General features: G+C 36.2%; 1 protein-coding gene across 5 annotated transcripts; it reads right to left on the bottom strand.

The window, feature by feature from the left end:
* Positions 1-112: 112 nt before the first annotated feature.
* Positions 113-16,626, bottom strand: HUWE1 (HECT, UBA and WWE domain containing E3 ubiquitin protein ligase 1). 5 transcript variants are annotated; one of them, XM_035083638.1, is made up of 12 exons: positions 16,221-16,626; positions 14,709-14,783; positions 14,408-14,626; positions 13,261-14,331; positions 7,514-13,176; positions 7,281-7,431; positions 2,272-7,186; positions 1,988-2,175; positions 1,735-1,868; positions 1,491-1,656; positions 1,197-1,387; positions 113-1,082 (listed from the first exon to the last, which is right to left on the bottom strand). In XM_035083638.1, exons 2-12 carry the CDS (start codon positions 14,751-14,753, stop codon positions 980-982), a joined length of 12,846 nt encoding a protein of 4,281 aa, XP_034939529.1. In that variant the 5' UTR covers positions 14,754-14,783; positions 16,221-16,626; the 3' UTR covers positions 113-979. The 5 variants fall into 5 exon arrangements, with proteins under 5 accessions (XP_034939529.1, XP_034939531.1, XP_034939532.1 ...); XM_035083640.1 differs by lacking the exon at positions 16,221-16,626 and adding an exon at positions 15,456-16,171 and having other exon boundaries at positions 7,281-7,416; XM_035083641.1 differs by lacking the exon at positions 16,221-16,626 and adding an exon at positions 15,456-16,170 and having other exon boundaries at positions 7,287-7,416.
* Positions 16,627-16,653: the final 27 nt, after the last annotated feature.

The following is a 16,653-nucleotide window of genomic DNA, read 5'->3' on the forward strand; positions in this document are numbered from 1 at the left end:
AAAGTACTACTAGTTATTTAAAAATTAATTATAATTATTAATACTAATAGTTTACAACCATACATCTGTCGGAAATAGGACACATTTGTTGCAAAGTAATTTTTAATTCTCATTTTATTTATTCATTTTTTTTTATTATGTCTTTCCATTAGGCTCTTGGATTATCTTAATAATTGTTGTTTCTCATTCATACACAACAATCGTTCACTCACACACTTCAAATCTGACGATTTATATTTGTCTTTCGCTTATATGTAACTCATTTAATTATTTGCATTAGTATTCAAATATTTTCAAAAAAAATTCAAGGTTTTTTTTACCTTGTTTTTAAAAGCTACCGAAGCTATCGAACCGGATACAATACATCACTGATGATAATCTTTTACTTTTCTCATCTTACCTATCATGCTTCATTTTAATTATATTCTCAATCAAGGGAAATATCTTACAACTCTTGTTTCTAAATATTTTTGATAATAACGTACTAAAAGATGCCTAGCATTATGCTTATAATCAACTTATATGGTTATGTTTCTTATGTTCGTTTTTTAATTAAACTTTTGCTATTTAATATTATTATGGTTATTCAAAAATTCATTAAGCTCTGCAACTGTGCAATTTTCAATAAAATAAACTCTGACATTTTTAGGAAGCGTTGTAGGATGATTTTCAATAATTACATTTCCAATGGTAATATGTATATACATATGTTCGCTTAGTAATTACATAAATGATTGAATCCGATTGGTAATTTTAGTTTCGGCGACAATTATGAAAAAACAGTACCTGAAGATGACAATCGATCATTAATTATTTACTTGCTATGACATTTTTTTATTTATTATCATCATTATTTCTTGATGATTGCAATCGGAGCGAGTACATGATAGTTTTTATATTACGTATATGTTTTAATAACGTAAACCAAACGAAATAATAAGTTAGATTTTCACATACGTTTAATTACCTATTAATCAATTTATGCAAATCCAAATCCTTCGCTACATTCGTGTATCGCTTTAAGTAGATTGCTTCGAAGCTTGTCATATGTTTCGTATACAGGCAAATCGAGTTGGTTGAAGCTGTAATAAATTTTTTATTCATCAATTAATTTAATAATAAATAAATTATTATTAAATAATTAAATATCAAACCGATAAAACTTTAGAAAATATGATTAATAAATAAATATTTACCATGTATGTGCGGAAGGCAATCGATCTGTTGAACGATCATCTCGATGAATTTGGAATTTCTGTACACCATTCATTCCTTCCAACGCACCAAAACCCTGTAATGGTACTTTAGATGTTCCTGTCACAAATTGTAAAAATTTCGCTCTGTCTGCTTGATCAAAACCTCTAAGAGCACGCCAAAACCATTGAATCTATTCAAAAAAGATTAAAAATTAATACCAAATTTATACGTAATATTTTTCTACAAAAATAAACTACATTCATTTTTAAATTGTTTTTATTTAAATAAATTACCTGTAACGAGGTAGGACTGTATTTGTGGTATTCTGTATTTGCTCGCAGATCTTCGATGTCAACATTTGGCAAACCGCTAATAAGTAATTCAAGTTCTTGTTCATTGAAAATAGATATTAATCGTTTAGGTATGATATCATAGAAGCCTTCTAAAAATGAATTTAATCTGAAAAAAATTTATTTTATTATGTTTAACAATAAGTAAAATAATTATTTCATGTAAAAAAAAAATTATAATACTCACTGTTTACGAATAGCTCCTGTCATTTTCATCTGACAAACTAATCTAATGTATTCTAACTTTGTTTCTTCTGTAACAACAATATTACGTCCATTTGGTATCAAATCTCGAACATCATTGACTCCAAACTCATTGACCTAAAATTAATTAAATTAAATTATTATAAATAAAAATAATCAATAAAATATAAAATTAAAAATAAACCATTTTGTTAAAAGCAACTAACTATGATCTAATTTAGCACACAAGTAATTACCTCTGCTGAGAACGTCAACTCATATCCAAGGTCAGAAATATTATGCTCAGTTAGGTACACGAGGCCCTTGTAGAAGCTATAGTCTTCACTCTCCATGTCAGTATGTTTAACAAGAATACCAAGAATATGTTTATAAAAGCTACGAGTGAAGTAACACTCCAGTAATTTGTTATCATAAATTGCTTTAGCTGTAAAAGAGAAAAAAAAACAAATAGTAATTATTTTAAATGCTGGATAGATAAATAGATTTATTTACTGAATATTAATTTAAATGATTAACTTACCTATAACGCGCCCAACGAATTTGTAGTAACACAAATGGTTAGGATTACAATGAGATGATGAATTGATCATATACGTAACCCTATCTCCAGGACTGACGGTGAAGAGAGCGTACATAGGATTAAAGATTTCTCTTGAAATGATCACATACCATTCCCTAAGTAAACCTCCAGCATCTTGACCTTCTTCACCTTCAAATACAATGTAAAATCGATTTTTCCATTCGTCAGCATTCCTACGATGAAGTTCTCTGAATGAATCTTCGAACACATGACTTCTTCTAACATGAACTGCTAATTCTTCTCGTCTAATTCCTTCGTCCATACGCTCTAGTTCTGTTCTAAAGTATCTTCTTTTGACGTCAAAGTCTAAAACTCGTGTATGGTCAACGAGAACGGAGAATGGACCGTCAGCTAAATGAGTTGTTGTCTGCCGAAGGATTTGGTTTAAAACAGTTCTGTGCGTTTCAGCGAACTTAAGGAACTTCAACTGATCGGACGGCAGTGATTTATGTGGAGTTGGTGTCATATCCCAAGATGAAATATTGCTGACATTTTCTGAATGCGATGGTCCTTCATTGTCGGAATAGATTGGTGAGACTGGTGCCATATCAGCTACAACTTCTCTGGCCTCATTATTCGTTTCATTATTACGATCTTTCGTTGATGTACTTGATGATGAGTGAACTAAGAAGAAAGCTTCAACTGCAGGTTGGAGAACAAGGACGGCATGATGATCGGGAGTGTGTTCTAGTTCCAACAAACAAGCACTTAATGTTTCCCAAAGATTATCTAAGACAAGACTCTCGCTCAGGAGTGGAAGCACTGATTTTTCTTCATCTTTTTTCGAAAATGAAGGCTTTAAAATATCAGGCTGCGAGGATGTTGGATTAGTTTGAGCAGTATCCATGGCATTCTCAGATGTAGTGCTATCATCAACAGTTGCCTCTTGAGACTGAGAAGATATTGCGGTAGTATCCATTGCAGTTTCTGCATGTTGTGCAGCCTCATTTTTCTTCTTATTTGCTAAATGAACGGCTTCTCTAATCTGTACAATGACTTTAAGTATCCGTAGGAAGAATGCTTGACTAGATGTCTTGCTGACTAATGCACTCATTGATGGCAGTTGAAGATCAGTACCTGCCTTTACTTTTGATGGTGCAGTTACTACAACACTGTCTTGAGTGAAACGATCTGTCAATATTCCACGACTTGTTCCACTGCTACTGGTTGATGGCTGATCTTCTAATGAGTTTCTCCTACGAATCTCTCGATTTAATACTTTAAGTTCCTTCATGAGTTCACTGATATGCTCGCAAACCATATTGGCTAGCTCCATGGCTCCTTCCAATAAAAGTTTTAAAATTAGTTGTCTAGTTGGATCTGGACAATGAGATAAATTAAGCAATAATGCAGTAGCATCTTCAAGTCCTTCTTCCGAGCAACTCTTGCTAGTCAAAACTTGTACAGCAAGTCTTAGATGTCCTTCAGGCGCTGCAACACTTAGTTCTTTGCTTGGTTCTATTTTTTTATTTTTAACATCTTGACGTCGATATGAATTAACTTCCGTTAAACCAATGGAAATGAGCGATAATAATCGAAGCAATTTATCTGTCAATTGACTACTCCTTCGTACTACAGACCAATGAAGCATCGATATCAGTTGTCCGAATGCTGAAGATTCAAAAGAGGTTAAACTTTGCTCAGGCTCTGAACCAAATCCAGATGTAAAATGCGTTCGAGAAACTGATTTGCCTTTTTTTGAAGCGCAAGAATCTAATTTTAACAACATATCCCAGAAATCTGGAACTTCAGACTTCGTAGACTTTGACGTAGACTTGGGTTTTGCTCCAGTTTCTTCTTTATTACCCTCTCTGTCTTTATTTTTCTCCTCTGAATCTTTAAATTTAGTTGGCACAAAGTATCCTGGAAAGCTCTTTGCTAATGATATTAGAAGTTCTAAAGTATGCCTACAAACTGTAGGAGCTGCTTGAGGATGAATAGCAATCATATTTCCTTGTCGGTCTGATTTCTTTCCACTATGTCTTACAACGTGGAAAACATTGGCACGACATCCAAGAGCGGCATCGATACTTATATTCAACCAGGATTGCAAGTTATTTCTCGGTTCAGCGAGTTTAGTTGCACAATAATCAATAGCAGGATGTATAACTTTCCTCTTGAATTTTCCAGTAAAATCTGTAATGATCTCCTTATTTTCGTCATTACTTCGCTCCATAATATTCAGAAGAGCTTTCACTACCCATTCTCGAGTGCTAGCATGATAGCATAGATTTCTTATTACTCGGTGAAGCCTTAAGGTATTAATTTTAGGTTCATCAACAAAAAGAAGAACCAAAAGACAAGCCATCGATTCATGATCTAATAATTGTCGCCCTCGTAATCGTAACCCGGCACTTTGGTGGGCGATACTACTCTCTCCTCGTGAATTCCATGAATTCCATTGATTTCTATGAGCTCCCATTGAATGAATAGTATATCGAGCAGCGCCTCCACGTCCTCGTCCAGAATTTCTTAAAATACTCGATAGTGCTGTACTACCATGATTAACATGGCTCAAGAATCTTGCTTGCATTATATGTCTATTTCTTGCTTCCCACTGTCTGCGTAATGTTTGCGCTTCTTCTGCTAAATCTGGTGGAAGAACAGACATTTGTGATTCTTCCATATCTGTGAGAATAGCTTGACGTAATGAAGGTTGAAGATTTTGAAAGAATGCAGCAGCATCAACTGGATCAGATGGATTCGCAGACGCTGCAGCATGTCTTTGTTGCTCTAATCTTTGTTGAGCAAGTACTTCTTCTTGGATAGCTGGTGGCAATGCTGCTAAAAATTCTGGATTTACTTCTACTGGCCCTGTTACTTCTTCAACAACAGTTGCCTGTGCTCGTTGTCTAATTCTTTGAAGCCTTAATTGTTCTGCAATTACCTCATCCCGCATTTCATCTGGTAATGCAGCAAGGAAAGATGGATCTACTCCATCAGGTACTTGTAATTCTGGAGCAGATTGTTGTGGAGGTGTTGCTTGAGCCTGCTCCACTTGTTGCGAAGCTTGTGCAGATGCTTCTTGAGGTTCTGGTTGTTGAGAAGAAGTTTCTGACTGTTGAGTTTGTTGTGAAGCTGTGTCTGCTAATTCCAACGGTTGCGGTTGTTGTTGTTCTGGGGTTTGTTGAGAAGATTGTTCTGCAAATGTGCTCACGTTAGCATCAGCGGTAGATGACGATGAAGGATCCAAGTTTGAATCATTTGCATTATTTTCTCTTCTAGATTGTTCTAATGCCAAAAACCTATGAACCCATGCATTTGAATCTCTTTGTTCATTCATTGGATTACGACATCCGAAGGTTAATGTAAAATTAAATGAATCACGATTAGGAGTCGATAATCTTCGTAATCTCGTAGCTTCTTCAGCACTTGGTTGAAGTACAGAATCAATCAGACTTTCTGCTAATTCAAGTGGAGCGTTCAAAATCGTCAGAGGATTTCTAGACTCAGGAGCTTGTTCTTCTGGAGGTAATGGAGGTAGCGGAGGTGTTCTTTCTTCTTCATCTTGTACAGTAACTTCCATTTCTCCGGTTATTTCAATTACATTTTCATCACGATTTTGTGTACTACTTTGTCTTCCTGCTTCTGTTCCTGCTTCAACAGACAATAGACATTCAGATATTGGTCTAATGTCAGAGTCACTCAATAAAAATGGTTCCGGTTGGTATGGTACTAATTGAGGCCTTGCCATAAGAGATTCAGATGATTCAGCTTGTGCATTATCTTGTCTACCTGCTTCTACAGATGCTTCAACAGACAACGGACACTCAGAAGTGGATCTTGCATCAGGCTCATTAGACATTTGAGATTCATTGGAGAATAATCGTACCTGAGGTCTTGCTACTACACCCGCTATGACAGGTGTTGATGTCCGAGCTGGTTCTGCAGATGTGCTTGAGCTAGATTCCTGAGACTTAGTATTTTCCTTTGAATCTTTGGCATCTTTTTCTGAGTCTTTTTCAGCATGTTGTTTCTTTCGTTTATCTTTTCTTTCTGCTAATTCAGCATTTCTCTGTTTTTCTAATCCAGGTATCAGTTTATGAACAACACCAACACAACAGTCGGGTTGTGAATCACCATCGAGTAATTTACTTTCTTCTATCCACCAATGCAAAGCAGTTGGAATATTATTTAATGTTGCAGCTAGGCTTGGTCCGAATAAATATCCTGATTGATCAACAAAATCTATAGGTTCTTCTTCTTGATTAGCAAAAATTCCAAGACTATTGTCCATAAGAACAACACGTGCATCACGGAATCCTGTTGCTAAAACTTGACTTGTACTCACAGGAAGTGTTTGAGCAGCTGGAACTAAAAGTCTTTGTAAAATAACTGGAGGATTGGAGCTCCTTGGATTAATTTGAACATATTGATATCGACGATGACGCCAGGTTCGTTGAGCACGCGTATTAGCGGCATCAAGACCTCCTTGAGCCATTAAAAGAGGATGAGAACTTATTGCATTGCTATCAGAAACTGATGGTAGATCTTCAAATAGAGACACTGGCAAAGGAAAGTTTGTACTCCAAGAATGATTAGGTCTTGTTGAACTAGGCAGTGAAGAATTATTTTCATGGTTTTCAAAATTGTGAGGAATCATCACAACATTGTTCACGTCTCTGTCTGATGAAGACATCATGCGCACAGCATCACTAATGCCTTCAATATATGCCATGTGATCTTCTTCACCAAAGTTAGATGAACCTTCCTCTTCCTCATCTTCTTCTTCCTCGTTCTCTTCTCCGTCATCTTCCTCCTCCTCTTCTTCTTCTTCATCATCATCTTGAACATCATCTTCATTGTCATCTGATGGATTACTATCTGAGTCTGAATCAGAACTCATTAAGTCCTCCTGAAAAATTTAAAGAATGCATTAATTAGTATTTGATTTATTTTCTATAGTAAAAATGAGATGAAAATGTGGAGAAAAATAAATGAGACGTTACTCTTACGGTGGTGTCGCGAGCAGGATCGAAATCTCCATCAGCATTCCGCATGGCTAAACTTTCGTCATCGATGTCCATTGGTCTATGAGATCGAGATGTTGGTTCTTCAGGCACCAACACCTCGGCGGAGCCGTCTCTGGAAAACAGAGCACTGTTGGATTATAAACACTGAAGTTCTTTTTTTACAATTAATTTTTAATAAATATAAACATTATAATAAAAAAAAATCATACCGTTCTAAAAGCTGATCCATGATATCATCTAAAGCAGCTTCATCTCCTTCCTCATGTACTTGACCCTCCGAAGTAGGTTCAAGACTTTCAGCGGTCAAGGAAATGTCATGTTCGGTATTTTCAGCATCTTCGTTAACTTCTTCCCCAACTGCATGAGTTGCTTCTGAAGTTGTAGTGCCAGTTTGATCACCCATCGGTTCTTCTTGAACGGTTCTATTTTTGGGCTTAGAGAATTTATTGTTTACAGCTCCCGGCATGGGTTGATTAATAATTCTAGATAATGTTTCCAGAGGTTTCAAGGCTGCATTGATAGTTCCAGCCATATTTGGACTCGATAAATCAAGACTATGAGGAATTTTTGCTAAATCCGTAATAATTCCCTTCTTCAACATGATTCTCACAATATAATTAACATTATTATATTGATGGACCTTAAGCGGAACTCGTACTTGAGTGTGTGAGGTGGGTGGACAGCTATCAATCATCGTAGAAATTAGTCCAATGAGTAGTTGTAGTTGAGCATGTTTTTCAGAGCTCTCTGGTAGAGTCAATGTTCGTATCAATGCTGCTTTTACTTCAGTAACTAAAGTTGTTTGAGCATCAGGAGAATGATTACAAGAAGCTATAGCAGCAATTAACATTCTTGCCATGCTGCAACATTGTCGATCACCTGAATTTTCTGGAGAAACTGGTAATAATTTATCTAGAAGGAAAGCCAAAGCTGTAGTATCTTCAGTAACCATTTCACTTTGTCCTGCTCTGTATGTGTGTTCAGCAATTAAATTAGCTACAGCACCATAAGAGCGTACAGCTTCTGCTAACATTTTTAAGATTGCAGACTTTGGCAGCAAAGGTTTTTTTGCTTCTTCGGGTTCAATTTTTGCATTATTCATGTAATCAGTACACATCTTTAGAGGCACAATTTGATCATCATCATCGAGGGGACCATTGCTAGTTGCTGCGTTATTTCTAACTCCATCTCCTCTTCTAGATGGGGTGGATGATGCGGCGACTAGAGATGCAGATGTACTATGAGTGAGTGTCGTAGCTTTTTTTTCAGGCGTGTTTGTTGCTGGAGTTGAGGTATCTTCAGGGAATACAGGAACAGGCTTAATTAAAGCATTTAAAAGGTCATGAATGACATTTACAGCTACCTCTTCAGCCATTGGCATTGCAGAAGAATGACTTGGTGGTAAAGCTTTCACTACAAGTCTATTATCAACGTCGTCTCTTTTTAAAACATTAATATCAACCCTAAGAATGCTTTCACATACTTCCCGATATACTTCAGGATTTCTACAAACAGCACTGCTGATTTGTCGGGTCATGAAGAGAATTTCTTTATATGATGGTGGAATATTTACTTGCGTACGACTTCGTACAACCTTTTCCATCGCAAGACGAAGAGTTCTTGGTTCTTCTAGAGTATGTCTAATTAAAAGAGTACTAAGGTTGATACATCCAAGGAAACTGCTAGCTTGTGTCATATCCAATAATAATTGAACTCCACCTTCTCGTGCAAATACTTCTGCATTCTTATAATCTCTTGTTAATCGTAAGCAAACTTTCATTAATGCATGGAGAGTATCACGATCAACTGGAATAGCTAATAATTTAACACAAGCACGCACAATGCTCGGAGCAATACTTGGATCTAAACCTTGAACAACGGTAGATCGTTTTTCTTCAGTTAGACTTTCTTCAGTATCCATATTAGAGTCAGATCCAGAGCTATCATCATTATTTGAATTATGGAATTTAAAGCCCATTGCAATTGGTCTCCTATTATCACTATCTTCATTAACTTGAGTCATGCATGAAAAAGTAATAAGATACCGTCTTCTAGAACAGTTTATTCGTACATTTGGTTCTCCAGCCCAATAAGCATCATTTATTAATCGATTATTTAATGAAGAGTAGGGAGTCCATTTACCAGAATTCAAATCAAACCATTTCCATACTCGATTCGTTACTTTATGCATCAATTGTTTGCGCTGTGTCAACACAGCTATCTTTTCTAATCTATCAATTAGTAACAAAAGTGGTGCAAGCCACTTGGGAGTTTTTGCAACAGGTGTTAGTCCTTCTTTACTTTCTTTAGATAATTTATTCTTATTTGTCGTTAAAGGACCCTCACTAATTACTAAAAGACGTACAAGCTTATCGAGAGTTGCACATTCTTCAACTACTTGTGCACAAGGTACTCTCATCTCTTGGAAGGTATTTTCAAAGAATAATGTATATAAATATATTCTTGCAGCGACTTTAGTTGCTTGTTCACACTCAACTAAGCGTGTTCCAGCATCTTCATCTTGAGACTCTACAATTCCAATGAGGTAATCAACAAGTTCTTCAATTTCTAGTATTAGATGACGTAGCATTTTATGCCGCCATTCATCGCCATTTCGTTTAGTGATCGTTACAAGAAGGTCACAAATTCTGTAAACTGTATCAGGCATCAAGTCTAGAAGGCTGAGACATTGTTCTAAAGCAGTGTTGGTGAATTCATCAATAGTTTGAGTGATTGGCGTTTCTTTTGGTTCATCAAAAGATTTTTTAGGCTCTGCATCACCGAGTGACATTGCAATAGCATACATTACTTGATCATCTGTCAAATCTAAATCCATTATCGGTCCCTGGGTAGTATCGCCAAGACCGGTTTCAGGGCGTCGTTGTGTTGCTGGATTGCTTAAAAGGTAATCTGTAGCTTGTTCAACAGATAAAGTATGTAATAAAGCTTCTATACAGTGTGCACGACTGAATCCCATATCCATTAATTGTCTAAGATGTTCTGGATTCACATCTGCTTCTGCGTCTTCTCTTCTATCAGTATTATTTGTTCTAGTTGAGCCACTAGCTGCGTCCTCATTAGATTCATCTTCTGTTCGTTCTTTGATTATTTTTTCTCCTCGAAGAATGTGACGAAGAATTGATAAGATTGATTCAGTCATTCTTGCGCCATAGTTTTTCAAAGGTTTCTTGCCCCACATTAACATGACTGCTTCAAAAGCTTTCTTATGAATGTCTTGAAGGTATTTTATAATTGGATCTTGTGCACGATAAGTGTTATAACTCGTGCATTTACTTACACCAAGATGTGGAGAATCTAAAATAGCTTTTGGATTAACCATTTTCTCTAAAAGCATTAGCCAAGCGTCGAGGAATTCTCCAGTTCCATCTGGAAGATCTGGATGCTCTAAACCTTCTGAAAGAGGAAATTGATTTCCTCCTGACAAAACCCAACGAAAAGTAGAAAAGAAAGCTTTTTCACCCCCTAACTGGACAAATTTTTGTAACATTAAATGATAAGGGTGTCTTTTTTCATCAAATAGCATTGGAGATGTAAATCCAACTGAGCATATAAGAAATGTTAGTTTAAATTTTGGAATTGGTGATGGTGGCAGTTTATCCCAAGATAGGCCACGAGTTAATAGAATATTCAGAGCGCAAGCTACACCTCTTGCTGCTGGATTAGGAATCGATGAAATTATCGGAAGTTGCTGACTACGTCTTTGACGTACTGGTGAACCCATACAGAGTTTAACTAATAATCCGAATAATTCTGCTAAAGCACGACCAAGTCGTGATGATGCTCCAAGAAGAGGTTTGATATATTTCAATTGATGAGCACTTGGAGATGCTCTACCAGTACTAGTACTTGGCTTATCATCAACTTCCATTGCTACTGGTGGAGGATCAGTACTTAAAGCTTCCATCGCAGTTGTCATTCCATTACTACTCATATCAGCAGCTGTAGAAGTACTGGGCCATGTTGAAGGATCGTTATCATTTTTTAATTCTGCCGGGATTAATTTATCCATGTCTTCTTTGCCAAAATCACAGCCAGCTGGAATACTATCATCACTGCAGAGAGCTAGAAGAAGGGTACTTTCCCATACTAGTGACATGTAAAGCTCAGATAAACCTTGAAGAACAGTTAGTCCTAGATCTGAACCCCAGTGATTCATTGAGAGATTTCTAATTTCACTTTGACTTGTTCGACAAACATGAACAAACATCACTACATATCCATGAGCGGCATTCATTGCGTGAAGTAAAGGCGTTGCTGTATCACTGGCAAAAGCAGCTTCCAAATTTGGTGCAGAAGCAAGCTCATGAAGAAGAACTGAGCCTCCCGGAGATTCCATATGGCTGTGCAGAGGTTTAAGAAGACTAAGAACTTCATTCAATTGTAATAATCCAGTTTTCAATACAAGAGGTTCGTGAGCAAGATTTAAAATGCTTTTACAAACTGATGCAACAGACGTAGCTGCTTGAGCCACTGGATAATCAACAGGTAAATTAGGTAAACCAAGTATAGATAACAATGGTACCAGTCCTTTTTGAGCAACAAATTCACGACAATGATCATCAGTTGAATTATTACTCAATATTGCATCAACAAACTTCATTACATTGTGTATGTAATCAACAAGGGCTATAGGAGTTTTCTCAGGTGGTTGTCGTGGTGGTGGTCCAGGTTGTACGGGCGAAGGAGAAGGCTGTTCTTCACGTTGAGGATGAGAACTTGTACTTGCTTCCTCTTCATCTTCCTCTTCTTCATCACTACTACTTCCACCGGCACCACCACTTCCTGCGCCATTACTACCACCACCAACTCCAACTGATTGGCCAGAAGATTGTCGATTACTAGCGTTGGAACTCGATGGGGAATTGTCAGATTTATTTGCTGCACGCCAACAAATGTATCTTGGATCACAGCCTAATACACAAAGCTCTTCAAGTAATTTAATTATCGCAGCAGTTGCATCAGTCTTCAAACTAGGTTGATGTCGCATTAATTCATCCATTGCATTACCTAGATTTGATGCAGTATCACCTAGAGGGTCAGCTCCACGTCGTCGACGCATTGCTGACAAATATGTTGGAGATATCAATACTTTAAAAAGTTTTTCAAAGGGACGTCGTTTTACAAAAGATTCAAGACCACGTTGATTCAAACACAAAGCGCTGAACACATTAGGTAAAGACCCTAAAACTTCTCTAGTAGCTGGAATATCTTTAGTAAGTAGAGCATGAAGTACTACATCCGTTAATCCATTATCTTGAAGAGAAGATAGAAGAGATGGCTCTTGAAAAACATAAACCGTCACAACATCAATTGCAAGTAAAAACAAGGACGGTCCATAGTATTCCGAGTTACTAATTATATGCTTTAACGAGGAAGGTAATTCACCTTCCATAACATGTCTGATACTATCAGAGAAAGCAGGATCTTGAATTGCTTTTTTCAGGAAATTAAGCATCGACTTTAAAAGTGCAGCTCTTTGTGGTAAACATGTTCTGCCAGATCTTATAATAATACCACCAGAAGAATTTTCGATCTTTGTTTCAATTTTTGAATTGGTATTTTCATCTTCAGAAAACTCCATAGGGTTTGATGTTTCCTCAAACACTTCATTTGATGATTTCGAAGGTCCAGCTTCATCAGTAGATCCTGTTTCTGCTGGTTTATCTCGAGTAGGTGCTGATGGTTCTTCATTATACATACTTGGATCAATTTCGAAAGGCTGTTCCTTCCTGCAGACATTGACCTCCATGTCCAGTCTATTTATAAAACTACTCAAGCCACCATGCGCTTGAAATCCTTGCATATCAATGTTGGTGATGAGATCAATCACTCTCACAGCTCTCGTTACAAACTGAAAACAAAAGAAACAAATAATTTATTAATAAATTCAAGTGAATTCATTACTATTTTAAGGAAAATGTTAATTAAAATTTACCGTAATGTGCTCCAGTTCACTTCCAGGCCAATTGATGACTTTTAAAAGGCTTTCCATCATTCCACAACTAACAAGAGCTTCTCCTCCGGCTTCATAACTACCAAGATGGTATAAGAAACTGAATAAAGCAGTTGCTAATGGCAGAGGAAACGGTTGGCCATCTGGTTGCGGTGATGTCAGTGTTGTGATACACGTACGCACTAGGACTGGCAGAAATCCATGATAAGAATTTGCGCCAGTAACATCGATTATCATATTCAAACGAGAGCCTGGCTTCTTAGGAAAGTGAGGATTTCGATCAAGATGAATAATGCTAGTCAATGTGCGTAACGCTGCAGCTCGAATTTCAACAAGATGAGGATGAGGTAATTCCAATAATTCAACCAACTCTTCGAGTAATCCAGCATGAAGAAGGCTATGTGCATTTTCTTGTAAAGAATTACTATATACCAAGACAGAGAGAGCTTGAAGTCGTGCTTGAACACATTGCAGACGCCGTTGATAATCAGAAAAGTTGTGTGCTAATCTAATGTGTGTTAAAAGAGCCATCTGTCTGTCCTGTGGCACGTTGTAAAATTTTAGCAAGTCGTTCATAATTTGTGCTGGTGTTTTGCCAAGTTTATCTACATTTTCAATGTGTATATAATTTACAAGATTAGTTTGTCCAGATTTTTTTGCACTTCCGATTGAGTTATTAGATGCATCAGAAGTCGTAGGATGCTCAGCATAATACTCAAAATGAAGTGTAGTAGCACTAGAGGGGAATGGCTTGTCTGGATGTTCTTTACAACAATCAGCTACACCAAAACCATTCTCTTTACCACCCCAACTCTCTGCCAAATGGTTCAGTCGACTCAGGAGAGCTTGACGTTTATCGGTATTCAAACGAGTGATAAAATTACTACGTTTACTAAACATATATAGAAGACTCAGGACACCAAGAACAACATGCATATCACAACTTGACAGAAGTGTTATAAGATGCTCCATACTGTTGTAAAGATGTCGAGAAAATGAATGTTCAATGAGTAGTGTCGTAAAGTGGAGGACCCAAAGAAGCAACTCTTTTGCCTGAAAAAAATATAATCACTTAAAACAATCTGTTATATATTATATTTTTACATAAATTATTGATTAAAAATTATACCTCTCTATTTTGGGGAAGATCACATGCTAATTCCCAAGGATTATCAGGACTTCGAGCAGTGGCTTCTTCCAATATGCTATCACTTAGGTCCAACACATCAATCCAATGAAATAATTCACATTTTCCAAAGGTCCATGCGTCTATTTGCTTTAATTCTTCAAGTAGTTCACTATGGGAGCATCCTCGAAGCTTACTTATGAGTTCTTGACACTCAGCAGGCTGAAAATAATTTAATTAAACTCATCTCAATTATCAATAATTAACAAAGAATATAAATTTATCATGATAATCGCCTACTTACCACTTCAGAAGTGCCTTTTTTCAATCTGCTTCTATCGATTTTCATTTTGAAGTTTGGTTATGTTCTTACGACAATCTGGCAGGAGGAAAGAATGATAAATTAGTCAAAAATTGGATTAAATATGAAAATGAATGAAGTTTGTCATGATATTGAGTTTAAAATGATCATTTGACATTTATTTTATTATTTGATATTTATCTAATTAATTCTAATTAATTATGAATTAATTATGAATCTATGATGGCTACATATTTTTATCCATTTAATATAAAATTTGACTCGACTAATTAACAATGACTTCAGTTGCATCATATTTATTAATATTTGACTTTATCACTGATATTATTAGAAAATCATTTCAGACAAAGATACTTAACACATGAACATATTTGGATAAGTTTAAATTGCACAGTCATTGATAAAGTCTAACCTCTTACAGGAAAAAAAAATAAAAATAAATTTCGTTAAGTTTATGTTAGATTAATGAGTACTAACCAAGGACAAAGGCTCTAGAACAATTATCATTCACTTAACGACTGATTTCGCTTTCATTTTTTTAATTTCTTTCAAGGGAATGATAATAAACGTGTTAAAACGTGATTAAAAGATTTTAAGACCGTGAATAATATCAACTTTTCAAAGAATCGAAGAGAAAGCCGAAGCTCTGAGCTGAAAGATTGAAGAGTGAGGGAGACAGAAGGTCCACGATGCGCAAATACGATCTGGGGAACTCCTGGCAATGCTTACCTAACGACTCCTAGGTCGAGGGTCACGAGAATTTATCGTGACGTCGACCTCGATACTGCTAAAACAAATTCTTTTTCCTGGTCCAGTAGTTGCTTTTTTCTTTGCAATAGTCCCAATGAATTTGTGAAGAATATAGCCGCCACGCGAAACGGGCATCGCGGCCGTCACGGCACGGATGGAATTTTCACCACCACCGGTGGTGCTGCTTATGCACTCGTCGTATTCACACGTTAATACGTTTATTCGACGATTTATTATTATTTCTAACCTCTATAAAACCAGTGACAATGGAAATAATAATTGAACGATATTATCAAAGGCTATAAATTGATTTAATGGCCCGTTGTTTGTCGTTTACGCGAACCAAAACACTGTCTTTTGACTCTCAAGCACTTCCTCTCTACCGTTCACCGCCAGGCTGACCACCGATCGACGCCATTTTAGAAGTGCCACACTGCCACCACTCGCACGATACTCGTTTTTTTGAGGATTCGTTAGGATACTTAATAATTTTATATATTTTACTTATAAATATCCCAAATTATTCTTGTCAGAATTTCTTAATTATTCAAATGCTTAAAAAAATTCTTTTCGTAGATTATTTACTCACTAGTAATTATTAAAGATTAAAGTAACAACGAAAAGCTATACATACACTCACTATATGAATAATTGTAACAAGAAACGAGAGTGCACTGTACTCGCTCTGATTCGTTTCTTTCTGTCTTTCGCATTGGTAGACAACACTTACACATTGACACGTACCTTGAAAATACAGCTGCTTCTTGATGCTTCGTCTTCCAATCACACGCTCTGTGTCGGTTAAATACTTACACACTGTAAAGTCTACTTTATAAGAGTAAAAATACGCATTTAATACATATATTTACATTATTCTTTACTTTGAGAGAACGTGACGTCGCAAAATTAGGACATAAACATTTTTTATACTTTATTGAAGATTTATTCATGTATATTTTCATAAAATTCTCGAAAATTCTACGAGGGCGGGAAGAGTCACAATTTAACGGGAATCCGACGTATGAGATTCACTGATTAACTAGTGATTTATTTCTTATTAATTCGCTTTGTTCGACTTGATTAATCAGAATTTTTACCTAAAAACAATAACTTTCAAATTACAGTATTATCGTAATGATTAAACGACTTGTTTACGTTGATCTGTTATTTAATAAAA

This window comes from Chelonus insularis, unplaced genomic scaffold, assembly GCF_013357705.1.
Source record: "Chelonus insularis isolate UGA/USDA-ARS -01 unplaced genomic scaffold, ASM1335770v1 contig_35_pilon, whole genome shotgun sequence".
Classification (NCBI taxonomy): domain Eukaryota; kingdom Metazoa; phylum Arthropoda; class Insecta; order Hymenoptera; family Braconidae; genus Chelonus; species Chelonus insularis.